General features: G+C 37.4%; 1 protein-coding gene across 8 annotated transcripts in view; it reads left to right on the forward strand.

Moving 5' to 3' along the window:
* Positions 1 to 14,518, forward strand: part of Zmynd8 (Zinc finger MYND-type containing 8) — a 215,154-nt gene that overhangs the window by 49,812 nt on the left and 150,824 nt on the right. For all 8 annotated transcript variants that reach the window (XM_083129884.1, XM_083129887.1, XM_083129879.1 and 5 more), the window contains one exon: positions 7,040 to 7,215. In XM_083129884.1, coding sequence (XP_082986010.1) covers positions 7,040 to 7,215 — 176 coding nt within the window. The remainder of the gene's footprint in view (positions 1 to 7,039; positions 7,216 to 14,518) is intronic.

Genomic DNA, 14,518 nt, shown 5'->3' on the forward strand with positions numbered 1-14,518 from the left:
TCAAAAACGAAATTGCGACTTACACCCCCTCATTCATCGGCTGTCTGCCGGCGACTGACTGCTTCTGCAGGCAGGAAAAAAAAAATGCGCATTAGGATCACCTACATAGGTGCATCAAACCATGCCTCCCTAACTACATTTGCTTACGCCAAAAAAATAAGGTCTAATACTTTTTGAACAAACCTCGTATCTATATGTAGGGCTGAACTGATACCACTTTGAACTAGGGTTAAGTCATACCACTTGGAACCGATACAAAACATTTCCAGGGCTAAATCTCTAGGTTAATGGGTTCTTTGTAGGAATTGTGAATCAAACAGTGATTCCAATGGAGAGAACAAGTAGAATGTATTATCTAATTTATTTTACATAACTTTGTTATATTGACATTATCTCGTTACATCTATGTATATATTTATATCACTTCCTTTAAAATATTTATGTCCATTAAAATATTCACATATGTCTAATATTCATCTCGCTACACTATCATTTAATTTCACTTTGCTAATTATTCTGTTCGTATATATTAATTCTTCCTTCTCTGGAATGGATGGACTTCCTTCTCTGGGACAGATGGGCTTCCTTCTCTTGGCCGGACTGACTTCCTTCTCTTGGCCAGACTGACTTCCTTCTCTTGGCCGGACTGACTTCCTTCTCTTGGCCGGACTGACTTCCTTCTCTTGGCCGGACTGACTTCCTTCTCTTGGCCGGACTGACTTCCTTCTCTTGGCCGGACTGACTTCCTTCTCTTGGCCAGACTGACTTCCTTCTCTTGGCCAGACTGACTTCCTTCTCTTGGCCTGACTGACTGACTTCCTTCTCTTGGCCGGACTGACTGACTTCCTTCTCTTGGCCGGACTGACTGACTTCCTTCTCTTGGCCGGACTGACTGACTTCCTTCTCTTGGCCGGACTGACTGACTTCCTTCTCTTGGCCGGACTGACTTCCTTCTCTTGGCCGGACTGACTGACTTCCTTCTCTTGGCCGGACTGACTGACTTCCTTCTCTTGGCCGGACTGACTGACTTCCTTCTCTTGGCCGGACTGACTGACTTCCTTCTCTTGGCCGGACTGACTGACTTCCTTCTCTTGGCCGGACTGACTGACTTCCTTCTCTTGGCCGGACTGACCGACTTCCTTCTCTTGGCCGGACGGACTGAATTCCTTCTCTTGGCTGGACTGACTTCCTTCTACGGACTGACTTATATGCACGCGGATCCTTTGGATTACTTATTGACAGGTGCTCGTATATATTTTCCTTGTCGCTTAAATCCAAAGGTACTGTATGTATGAACCTTCATATTCTTCATCACAAGCAAGTCCCAAAATTTAAATTCTCCTTTACTTTCTTTTAAGATTCCCCTAAACTAACTTTCCCAAACCTTGGGACGTCGGCTAGAACGTTCCACCAACTATATTCCCATGAACCACAAGTGTAAACTCAGTGCAGCAGTTGTGATGCACAGCCAAAGTGCTGTGGTGCTGCGACAGGAACACACTCCCGCTGGTGTAAGCCAAAATTTCCACATAGGGGTTCGTAAATACCTTAACAGACCGAAATCTGTTAGGAGACCCAAATCTTTGTCATTCTCCCAACTTCTTATAATCTTACATACCCCATTTTAAAATAAAAGTATTTTCAGGGGATTTCCCCCCTTTCCTCCTCCATATATACGCCGAATGTGCATAAATTATATATCGTCTAAATCTGTGATTCATTCTGTGTACAACGGTATATCTTTCATATCTCTAGGGCATTTAGTTTCTGAGCTATAGTCATTTCAAGGTACCGCTGCATTTTGAAGCTTGAATCAGTGGCGTGCCGACCATTCCTTTTGGGGGTACAACTCAAGTTACATTGGTCATATGATAATAATGCAAATATTTTTGTGTTCCTTACATGTCAGCGATCAATTCCATGTGCATGTCGACACTGTCATGTACTTTTTTCTTGGGGGGAGGGTGGGGGAACCAAAATTTTTTCCCGAAATTTTGGAATTTTGAGAGTTAGCCCCCTCCCCCCGCCACATATACGCCGAATTTTCAAAAATTTCATATAGTCTGAATCTCTGGTTCATTCTGCGTACAACGGTATATCACTCATCTCTCTAGGGCAATTAGCCTCCGATCTACACTCATTTAATTGAAACTCTGCATTTTACTCAAAATCGGCTCGGGCAATAGAGGCTTACTTGTGAAAAAGGCCTTGGGCGGCAAAAGGTTAAGTTTCTGATGATAAAACGCCAAGTTCGCTAGTGATCCGCCGAAGTGAGTTTGTAAAGACTGAAAGTGTGAACGGAACTTGTGTTTCCTGACTCGTTATCGTAACAAGTATGGAAAATGGCTCAGTCAGTGCGATCCTAGATTGACATTCTTAATTGTATCGAGGAAGAAACCGTCAGTCGCGGGTTGATCGTGAAGCCGAGGTTGCAAAGAGAGAATTTCTTCAGCTTCAAGACACTGAGGAACCACCAGGGAAAAAAGACGGAACATTCAGTGAACAACGAAGATTATTAGAGGAGAGATCATTAGTGTTGAGAGCTCTCGTGTGTTAACCCCTAGAAAATCCCCTGTAAAGTTTAAAGAATACAGCGTTAATCCGATCTAAAAGCCAGCGAGGTGTTCATAAGTAAGCCTACATATTAATCTGTTTAATATTTTCATAAACAAATTAAACTTAGATTTTTCCTTTTTTTCCTTTCACCAAGATAATTCAAAGTACTGGTGGTAACTCTTTGTATTGTTTTTTTTTTTCATGTTAATCAAGAACCACTGGCGTATCAGGGAAAACCTTTATTTTTTAGTGAAATTGTTTCTTAGTTTTCTACCGTAATTAAAAGTAAGAAAAGATAACCTGTTATTGTTTTCCTTCATACATTAAAAGTATAATAATACTAGATATTAGTTTCTCCTGATCAAACTGTAATTAGAAGCAAAGATAAGAATAACATAAACTAAAATCACATTTTATCGTTATAACTTGTTCTTGTTCGCCTGGTCTACAGTTAGCTGGTACAGGGTATAGAATATTGTACAGATCTTAGGAAGCATGTATTCGTAGTTCTGAAAAACATTTCTCTGAATTTATTTTGGTTCTATTAATCCACCCTCGGCGGCAATACTATTCCAGATAAAAAAAAATAAAATCAAACACTCACCCTTCATTTCTGTGTCAAACATGTTCTGGTACACAATGTGTATTTTTTTGTTGTTATCACACGGTACATCTGAAGAGAACATCTTTTTGCCAATCCACATAGGGTTACCCAACTTCGGCCATGAATTTAAGGGAGATTTCCAACTTTCAGAATTGAATTTATGGGAGATTTAGTAGAACAAATTTTGTACATTTTTTGCGGCATGGCATCACTCCAGCAAATGTTATGGAATGGATAATATTAAACAATATAATTAATTTACATTTTATGTAATATGCATATCCTAAGCCATTTCCATTTGTCCACTGCTGCTTCAGAACTAAGTATCATTCAACTACCGCAAGATAATTCAGGTACTCACGTTTTCCGTGAAGCTGTTTTAAGTAATTTTCTATAATATTTTCGGTAGCCACTGCCACCATCTTTGTTGGAATTCGTTATCTCGTTGCTTGGCACGTTTCTGCTGTTTCTTCCTAAATCACCGCTAGATGTGCTGTTGTCACCTGTATGTCTGCGTATGTGTCGTCTTCTGTTCACCGGTGTTAATTGATGCAGTAAGCGAATCCAGGTGTGGTGTGTCTGACCACTATCTATGTTGAGTTCATGGTTGTAGTGCGTGATGGCGTGTGTTTCTTTGATTTTTGTGTCTACAAGAGTGTGTGCTTTGTATTTGACATGTACTTTTTCGGTTTTATGGTTGTGAAATTTGATATGCTTTGCACGTCTGGTGGTGGGTTGGGCAGTTTTTTAATTTGATAGGTGCTACTGAATTCTCTCACTGATGGGCCTGATGGATCTGCCAATGTAATTAGCCTTGGACTCTCATTCAGCATCATAGACACCTGGGTTGTTGAGGGGGGAGAGAAAGTATCGTTGATGTTTGTTTAGTTGGTCAGCTATTTTGGAGGTTGGTTTGTGTGATATTTGGATGTTATAGGGACGGAGGGCAGTTATAAGGCAGTTGGATGTGGTAGGATAGTAGGGGAAGGCAACTGCAAGATATGACATCACTTCTGCCTGCCAAAGCTTAAACGTGCAAGATCTTGCAGTCTACTTAAAGTTTTGTATGACTCGCCGAATTCAGAATGACTTGAAATTTTGCAATCTTGGTTGTTAATGAAATGTACGGGACAAATAGAATGACAATACGGGAGCAGGGCGGATTGAAAAGAATTTGCTCTTAATATTGGAGACCCAAGGAAATAAGAGTTGGTCACCCTAAATCTACATGAATGTCCAAAAATTCCAATATTTGTGTGTGTGTTCCATAGCACATCTAATCCTTTCATTTCTGTGGTTGGATGTCAACATTTTCTTCCTTGCCAGCATACGGCTGCGAGTACCAGCTGAATGGAGATGGCAGTTCAAATCTTGGCAAATTTCCGTTCACATTCAGTATCTCACCATCTTATTTGATGTTGGTTTTTCATGTGGGCCTGATTTGCATCTTGTTTTTTAGACCGACCATCTATATCCATCCATCACTGATATGTCTAATTATAGCCATAGTGATTGACTGGTGACATTCTGACCCCTTGTCATCTCATTTGTATATGACATTCATAGACAGGCGACTTATGTTACTATGGTGTGAAACATTGCTGCTGATTGGCTTGTTCCCAAGCAACATGTGTCGTGTGAAACTTCAGTGTGAAATCTCCATATGACACTGATATTAAAATATTATGTATTCAAATTCATTTGTATTGTCTAGCTTGTTTAATTTTGTAAATCAACCATCCATTCTTATGTATTGTGTTTTATTTAGAGCATCCAGATGAGACTTAAGGCTTGGCTGGACCTTTGGCCAACACCAGGGCAGCTTCATTCGAATTTTCTTCTTCCTTTCAAAAAACTGCTATGATATTCCAAAATCTGAAAAATTGCATAATCTTAGAATTCCTTCTTGAGCATTCACGTGAATCTTTATGTGGTTTGCTTTTGCCTTTGTCCACATATTGTCAATAGTTTAGTAGACTTACATAGGCATTAAAGCATGGCACAGAAAGCTGGAAGGAACAAGTTGTTATCTCCTGCCAACACTGTGTACAGCAGTGGAACTAACCCTCCGGGACACATGCTTTTAAATACTCACTCGCTCTCTCTCCCTCCTTACATACAATCTTGGAGGAAAACCGATCGTCAGAAGGTTGTGATTGAGATTGATCAGTGCCGTAGATAAACTAGTCTTTTAAGTTCTTTTAATAATTTACTTAAGTTCTGATTTAGAAGTATATTTTAATAGTTTGCATAATACCGGTATATAATTAGCAATTACCCATATATTAAACCTAAATGTATAAAAATGTATGAAAAAGTGTTGGTTTACCAACAGTAAACATGGTAACATGGAGAATACGCCACTGATGAAAAAAAGTTTTGTGCGATTTATTTATTCTTTATTATAATATTCATGTACTTGCCATCTGATTCTGTGCCACCATAAAAATTAACAGTGTGGATTATTGAATTTAAGTAACTGCTAAATGATATGGCATGTACCTGATGACTAGGGAATGGATTTCAGGTATATGCCTTTTTTTTGTTGCTACGGCCTAGACGTATGCTATTTAGAGATCTTCGCGTTTCATGTACACAACACCTATCTACTGAAATTCTGTAGGACCTAAAAATGCGTAAATTAACCATAAATTCTTACAAATACCTAAATGAACTATAAATTCCTATAAATGACTAAAAGCCCTATTTTAACTTGAAAAATGCCTTTTTAACAGTTTTCTTAACTTCAAAAAATAACTTTTATTAAGAACGACCCTTAATTTCTCCATTGTTAAAAAGCTGTACATCCCAGGCAATTATATAAATTAAATGAACCGTAAGTGTAGCAAACCAAACAAAAATTTGGTCTGTTTTGGGATGAAATCCTAGCTACTGGGAAGATTCCAAGAATATGGAATGGGCTGTTTCGAGGGTCTACTGTGATGAGTAGGAAAGGCAACCCTGCAAGTGACCAATCATGTTACCTATTTTCCCCATTGACACACAGGTGAAAGGGAGGGTTTGTGCAGGAAACTACAACTGCCCTAGTATGGATGCTGGCCATCAAGGAGAGAAGACCACTGCGAACCTATCGCGGTTTGAGTTTTGAGGTTGAGTTGTTTTTTTTAGCGCAAATTAAGTGCAGATAGACTAATAGAGATTTGACCTACAGTTCGAAGTGGGTTTCTTACCACCATGTTCCGCCAACGAATATCGAACCTACGACCTCTTTGTTACAAGTCGACGACGTTCCCACTACCCCTTGGAGAGAACCAAGCCTGCCTTGGCGATCAGGAGCAGTTGCATTTATGAAGTTTGCACCAATAACTTCCTACGGCGTAGAGAGAAGGTTCTCCATGGACACTTCTGGGTTGTAATTATTATGTTGAAAGTTAATGGAATTGTTACAATCCAGAAGTGCCTGTGACTATACAAGCACCCACTGATGGACGTCTGGAAAAACTTCACCACGGAGAACATTGAAAAGCATATTCTGGTTCATGGTTTTAAAAAAAAGTTTTTACATTGGACAAATTGTATATTTTTTATAATCAAAGAATATTATTCATTGCACTAAAATAATAACTTTTGTACACAAATTGCATCTAAAACCAGTTGTTTCGGAAAATTATTATTAATTAATAATTATGCATATTAATTTATTATAAGCATCTAAAAGTCCTAAAATGGAGTTTATAAAGTCCTAAATCCTTCTTTTTTAGCACCTAAAATCCATTCCCTACTGATGACACACACAGTATGCCATCATTGACTCAATAGGATTGTTCTAACCAAGAAATGTTTATGACTGTGCTTACATTTTTAATAATTATATATTTATTTGGTATTATTTAAGCAATTTCTTATCAAATATTTCAGGATGGCACTAGTGATAGATTCTGCTGGGTATGTCACCTAGACAACATTGGAGTGAGCTGTGAAACATGTCCGCGTGTCTTCCACCTTAAGTGTGTGCAGCTAGAGGGAGCACCTACAGAACCATGGGTGTGTCCTGAATGTGTGTGCATTATGCATGCGGAAAACATAGATACGAGGTAAGTGATACTCTGTGAATTAATTTGTTAACACAGGGTGGCTACTCACTGGAAATTCCATGAATTCTGTGTGAATTATTGGATCCAGGAATTCTGCATAATTTTTTCTCCGTAGACGTGAAAATTGCAACTTTTATTAATGTAAGTCCCATTGAATTTATGCATATTTAAATTTGCTCTGAGGCAAGATTTTCACAGTGTAGGTTTTATTTTTATTGAGGAAGGAAAAGAAAGCTGTGGGGAAAATATAACAGAATTCTCTCAATCCATTCACTTTTTAGTGTCTTTTACAGAACAGCCTATCTGACAGATGAAAGTTAATTGCAAGATAAGATACCCTAAAGTAAAAATAGACAAATTCAGTTCTATGTTCTTGTTCAATTAACAAATTTTCGTAGATTAGTATTTCCCATAATATCCGTCACTTGTATTTGAAGATTTATTTAGAGTCTGAATATGTGGAATTGCAAATGTAAACTCCGTACCTTAAATTAAATATTTTAAATATATGTACTGTTTAATTGAATTGATTTATATTTTTAGGATACATTGGAATCACACAGACCCTTTATATTGTTAATATATTTGTGTGTGCATGTGTGTTAATGGTGAGATTCGTAATACATAGATGTAGAGAAAACGTCTGCTTGGAACCTTGAATTTTTGGAAAGGTCACCTTGAAAACCAGGAATTATACTTGAATTTTATCATGGTCCTAGAGTGGCCACCCTGTAACTACCTAAAGTAATATTTGAGTAAATTTTTTGTGGCTATAATAGGAGACTGATGTGTAAATGATCCAAGTATAAGCATCACTCTGGGTTTAAAATATTACAACTCCCTCGACACATGTTTCCTCCACTGAAAATTTGGATCATTTTAAGCTACTTGCAGTGCTGCAGTTCCAAAATTTTCAGACATTGTACGATAAGTTTCGCAAATCATTACATGGATACCATGTTTCCATTAACTTTGGATAATGCTTTAATTAAATATATGGATGAAATCACTTAAGTTCTACAAAAAAATGCCATTAATGTTAAGTTACTGATGATGATTACAATATATAAATCAATTTTATAATAAGAAAAATATGAAACTTATTTTAATGATTGCATTTAAATGTCAAATATAGATCAGTATTTTATAAGCTGTAGTACAGCATGTTATTATTGGTAAAATGATTAGGCCTTGTTTTCATGACCAAAAAAAAATCACTACATATCCTGACCAAGGGAGTCTATATTTAAGTAAAAAGAAACATTTAACGACATAACCTCTATCAGGGTCTTCCTCAGACGTGGAGTTAGGGCCCCACACTTTCTTGATCACGGCCGAAGGTGGGAGTGACGTGATCAGCGCCATGCCCCTGACTGCCTTTACCACTGAAAGTTTCTTCCAGGTATCCACTTTATACGATGCTGGGTGGTTGCCAGAGCCTCGTGAACAGGTAGAAAATAATCTGTTTTCCCCTGGCAGGTATGGAACCCAGGAGACTCGCATGGTAGTCAGATACCCAAATGACTGAGCTACCGCAGCTATCTAACATGAAACCAAATATGTTATATTGTATTTTCTACTTAATATTATTTTTGTGAATTGCCAGTTTGCATACTGTTCTTAACTTTAATGCTGCTAATAATATAAAAAATGAAAAAAACATGAAAAAACTGGAAGAAAAATAAACTTTGAAGACTGCACTAGTTGCATTGAGCAATAAAGTTTTTTGGAGCTGTTTCTACCTGTCTGCTCAGAAACACTTGAATTAGCGTCATTTGCATTTGGATACTTCAAGTTCCTGTGAAACTGAAGTATTTGACAGTTATAAGCTCACTGGAGTAATGGCCAAATTACTGTATGTACATAAATAAATATAATATACGAAAGTAGAATTGTATCAGAAGATGGCATAATAGGTAAGATTTAGCAGATGGTATATGGCTAATACCCCATATACCCTTGACTACAGCCCTGGATACATGTTTAGATATTAATCATTTATTCGTCTTATGATAGTTACGATACATAGCAAATAAAACATAGTTACGATACACAGCATAAAAATGTTTTATTAGTAACTATATTTAACATGTTGGAGTTATACTATCCATGTATGAACCAGGCACATAGTGGTTCGGATTCCACTTTAAACTGTAGGTCCAGTCCCAATTAGCCTTACTGTGCATAAAGTGGACTTAAAACACCAAGTCAATCAATCAATGTATGAACCAGGACTGTTTTCAGAATATTTCATTTACTCTCGCATGATTGCATCGGCCACTGTTTGACATGTTGAACTTTACATCATCAGGAACAAATTGTACACAGTATTTATTTGTTTTCAAGCCGATCCTCGTGGTGGAGTGATTAGCACATCGTGCTACGATGTCAGGGGTGCGGTCCCAGGTTTGAACCCTGGACCTGTGCATAGATGTTTGCGAGTGTCCATTCATAAATTTATTCATGTCATCCCTCATCCCCATCTTTGCAAATTAGCCAAAAGTGGCACAAAAAGCGAAGTAAAAATAAAGCAAATCAATCCAATCTTATTTGTTTTCAAGCAATAAGTGTAGTTTGGTGTGACACGTAGCAACAGTTTCTTGCAAGCAAACTTTCAACTGCAAGTATGATGTTCAAATTTTGCATCTCAGATTTTGGATCACATTCACATAGCTTATTACCATCTTTTTTACTTCCAATAGCTTATTACCATCTTTTTTACTTCCATTTTGTGGCTCTTTCAAAACAAACTCTCCTTTCCAACGGATGCCTCTTTGTAGATAGAGGCATATAGCTACCTCCCCCCTCCTTCCCTGGGCCTGCCCGTAAGTTATGAAGGTATGTTGTAGTGCTTGTTAACAAAAAATTCCCAATAAAGTCTTAAGTGAAATTTAACATGACTACAATGCACAACATCTTTTGCACATGGTACACTAACCAATAAACCATGGCTATTGATGAAAAAGTTTGTAGTTCAATTCAATGTGCCATTCTAAATGTATTGCATTGCTTTATCGTTTGTTAAAATGACTTTAGGCAGCTAGACATTTTGTACTGATGTGAAAGCACTTACAGTTTTTCTGACATATTTGGCAGTTTAGCTAGTGTACTATCACAGTGTACCCATTACATTTTCTATTTGAGCATACCCTTATTCGTGCTACTCCTGGCAGTAAGAACCCAAATTAAAAACAACCAGCTTGCTAGTCATGGGTTCCCATTCTATTCCACATCAGAGCACTCAGAATTAAAGAATAAATTGACACAAAAACTTACAGAATTAATGTTGTAGGGTGTTACTCAAAAGTCATAGAAATTGGTTTTATACATTTATTTATGCTATAAATACCTCTTGGATTTTTCCATATTCATTCTCTAATTTACTTCAAACACACAGTTTCTCTAATTTGGCTCCTCAACGGAACCTCCTGTCGAAGTCGGCATCCACAGAACCGCTTGATGCTTTGTAAATTGATAGGAGGCCATTGAAGTTCGTAAGATAACTCCACACACTCTCCAAATCTCTGTTTTCCTATCTTGCCCTGAGCCAGAGGGGCGATATTTATACTCCCTCCTTGGTGAGTGGGTGAGGGCTGAAAGTTCAAAGTCCATTGGGTAATTTGAACAATTTTGAGAACCTTTGGAAGAACCAAGAATTACAGAATATATTTATAGTTGAAATTAAACTAACATTAATTTACGATCTAGCTGGATACACATTCATTTACACACAAAAATAAATTACCAATACAACACTTAATTACACATAATTATACATAAAAATGCATGGAAACAAATACTCTTTGCAACAAGTCAACGTGGCAAAATTTGATTTAGAAGAAGTGGAGACACTAATGTAGAAGGGAATAAGAAAAATGCACCTAGAAGCAGTGCAGAAAACTATTGAGAAACGAAAGTCTTAATATTTTTTACATTAAATATTGTTGTACAATAAATAAAACACATTTTAATCTTCATAAAAACATTAGTTTTGTATTCAGTTAAAAAATGTGCAAAGGATGGCTATGTGGATCTGGCCAGTTAATATATATTTTTAATGAAATTAGATTTCTTCTAAAATGCTAATTTATCACTAGCCTGTAATTGGTCAGTGTCCTCCTCCGAGGCCATGCAGTCTAAGGTGCTGTGCTTTGGGCTCAGACTGCTGGATGGCATGGGTTCTCGGCCTGTGTACAGGGCCGGTGGCAACCCACCATCATAATGAAATTTGGGAGCTACGAGTGAGTAGCGTAAGCCGGACTTGGAAATCTCCTAGTCTCGTTTAAGGGCTGGGGGTTCAACATGCTGACCCCATAACACCCCATTACCAGTTGAAGATGTCCACACCTCTAGGTAGGATTGTGGGGGAGAGACTGGCAGTCAGGATATCGGCCTAGGCCCTTCAAGGGCTGTCGAGCCACAGGTAATTTTTTTTTTTTTTTTGTAATTGGTCAGTACTTGATCAGTTTTATTAGTATTTCCATCAGTTAAATCAGTAATTCTGATCCTTGGGACTAGTTTCCACCCTTCATATCATAATTTTCATTAGGAATAATTTTGAATTTTTTTAAAAGTCAATTTTTGGCAATCAATTTTACTATCTTTCACATTTTATGCACCTCACAATGTTAACAGATGCGGAAAATGTTAGAACTAAACTCTGATTGATACTTGAAATTGCAATATCAATCACTGGTAATCACTGGTAAATATACCAGTACTATCTGTACATAACATTATATTGGTATGCCATCCCTGTACGACCTTAGATATAACAAAACCTGTTGGTCTCCTGCCACTAAGTCACGTGGATGATGATGACAGTACACTCATGCCATCTGCTGTTGTGGAGTTAAGGCAACAGTGTGATGCCTCTTACCTGATGATTGCATCAAACTTTACTTAGCCATTAAACTTGGGACTGGTTTTCCTTGAGTAGGTGCCAATGTTGGGTGTGTTTTGACTGGGAAATTTAACTCCTCAATGTTTTAAATAAAAAGAAAATATATCTCTGAAACTATGAATGCTAGCGTTACAAATAATACCTAATTTTCTTCAGTGCAGACTAGTAGGAGAAGAAGAAAATTTTTAAAAAAATATATATTTTTTTTACGAAATCTGAAATTCATTGGGTCCCCATGTAAGCAAGGCCAGGATGTGATGGTTCAAAATAGAACATGCACATTGCCTGATATATGTTCTATTCTCTTGGCAAAAATTGCATACTTGCTGCTGATACTTTCATGAAAAATAAAAATTTCCATTTTTGTTTTCAGTAGGAAATTAAAAAAAAGTCCCCTCCCTAAATATAGCCAGAATGAAATTAAACTTGACTAATTACTAAATGAGATACCTCAAGGCTCATGTAGTACTCAAAACATTTATCTCTGAACATTACCTGAGTCACAGAATGTTCCAAAAAATGGAAAACACCCCATGTGACATGTGTCACATCCCAGTGTTAGCAACCTCACTGGCATTTATGAGTTTTCCACGATGCTTGGCAAATTCTTGGAACTCAAAAATTTGACTACAATACTGATTGAATGAATAGCTTGTGTAAGCAGCAGTGGCCACTTATCATATCCCACTTGTGAGGAGGGATAGAACTGTAATGGACATTTCATGTCTAACTAGAACCTTCTCTTGAAACTGAATATCCAACAATTAAAAGGAGGTTGGTCCTAAAAAATATGCCATTTATCATTTCACCAAAAACAACCATTGTCTTGGCCCATTGGGATTGGCCCATGGTTTGGCTTAGGGTACGGGGAGGGGGAATCTTCCTGCACAAATCTCACAGTGGTCATAAAGATGAAAATCATGATCATTGTAACAAAACCAAGTTATTAGTCACTTTGATTAGATTGTTCTGATTTCTGGTGATTGAGAGAAGAAATGAATCCCGTATTTCACTTCTTTATGAGGTAATGTTCACTAAATTTTGTATCATAAAAATTAAACAAGTGTGTGTCGGTTTGTTACACTTTGAATAATAGAGATGGTAACACTGTGAAATCACCTGAGAGGAGACTCTCTTGAGCTGCAAACGAAAATTTCCATCTGCTGAGCTATGTTGTAAGCACTTTACATTTGAGTTGGCTCATAAGAATTGGATTAAAAATTGCATTCATAATCTAATATCTAAAAATTAATATTTATCTTGTACATGTGAATCACCTACATTAGAGATTACAGGAACAACTAATCCTTGTTGACTGTTGAGTGAGAATTTCAACCACTATTAGATTCTGATGTTTCGGAAGTTTGATCTGTCTTCAGGGAGAGGATTATTGTGTGTATGAAATTGTATATCAGCGATATATTCTGAAAAATTGAGATGGTTTACCACAATAACTCGTATTTAAGATGAATTAGGTATAATAGAAATACAATACCAATGCAACTAAAACCAAAAGAAAAGAAATCTGACAACCTCCAATTTTCCGTCAATTTCTGTATTTTTCATACAATTTTCCCTTTTACCTAAAGTTGGACCTGAATTGTGGCATCTTTTTAGGAAATTTTCATTAACACGTATCAGTTCCTCTTCCGAAATTGTTTCAATTTCTCTCCTGATATTTTGTTTAAATTCTTCTAATGTATGGCTTCAGGTTTAAAAGCTTGGTAGCTCGCCATGCAGACAGACGTCATGGAAATGTCTGTTTCTTGTGCAAGGTGCTGGAGGGATTTTTGAGGAGTGTATTCCAATCGTGCTCCAACGTTGTCTACTTTCTCCTCAGAAAGCATACGCCGTTTTACCCTTTGCTTCTTATCAAGGACAGGCCCTGTTTCCCTCTATTTGTTCACAAGTTTTTGAACACTAGGAACATCTGGGGATTCTGCTGCAAAAGACCTTCTAACTTCCCTACAAGAATTCGCAATGACGTAAGTCTTACATTATTAGACTCCAGAAAAGTGCCAGTAATACGTAAACTAAAACAAAACAATCTAAAACACTTGTTAACTAACGCCTTAACACTTCACAAACACATGCAAACTGGACACCAGCTATCTGGATACTGAAGCACTGACTCGTCTAGTGCCAAGGTCAGCGTACAGCTGTGGATCTAAAGGCCGGCAGATGCACACTCACTGCCCGGCGTGCTAGCTGCCACTCCATGGAGGATTCAACCATGAAAAGCACTGTATAATGTCTGGCAGCTGTTGCATCAAAGTTAAAATTGACATTTGACTCACAAAACAATCTGATATAACCTATTCCATTGTTGTATTGTGAGAAATACACTCCTCAAAAAATAAAAGTAGTCACTTATTAAATGTACTGCTACGTATTCAAATG

Source organism: Lepisma saccharinum, chromosome 10, assembly GCF_977018435.1.
Source record: "Lepisma saccharinum chromosome 10, izLepSacc3.1, whole genome shotgun sequence".
Taxonomy (NCBI): Eukaryota; Metazoa; Arthropoda; class Insecta; order Zygentoma; family Lepismatidae; genus Lepisma; species Lepisma saccharinum.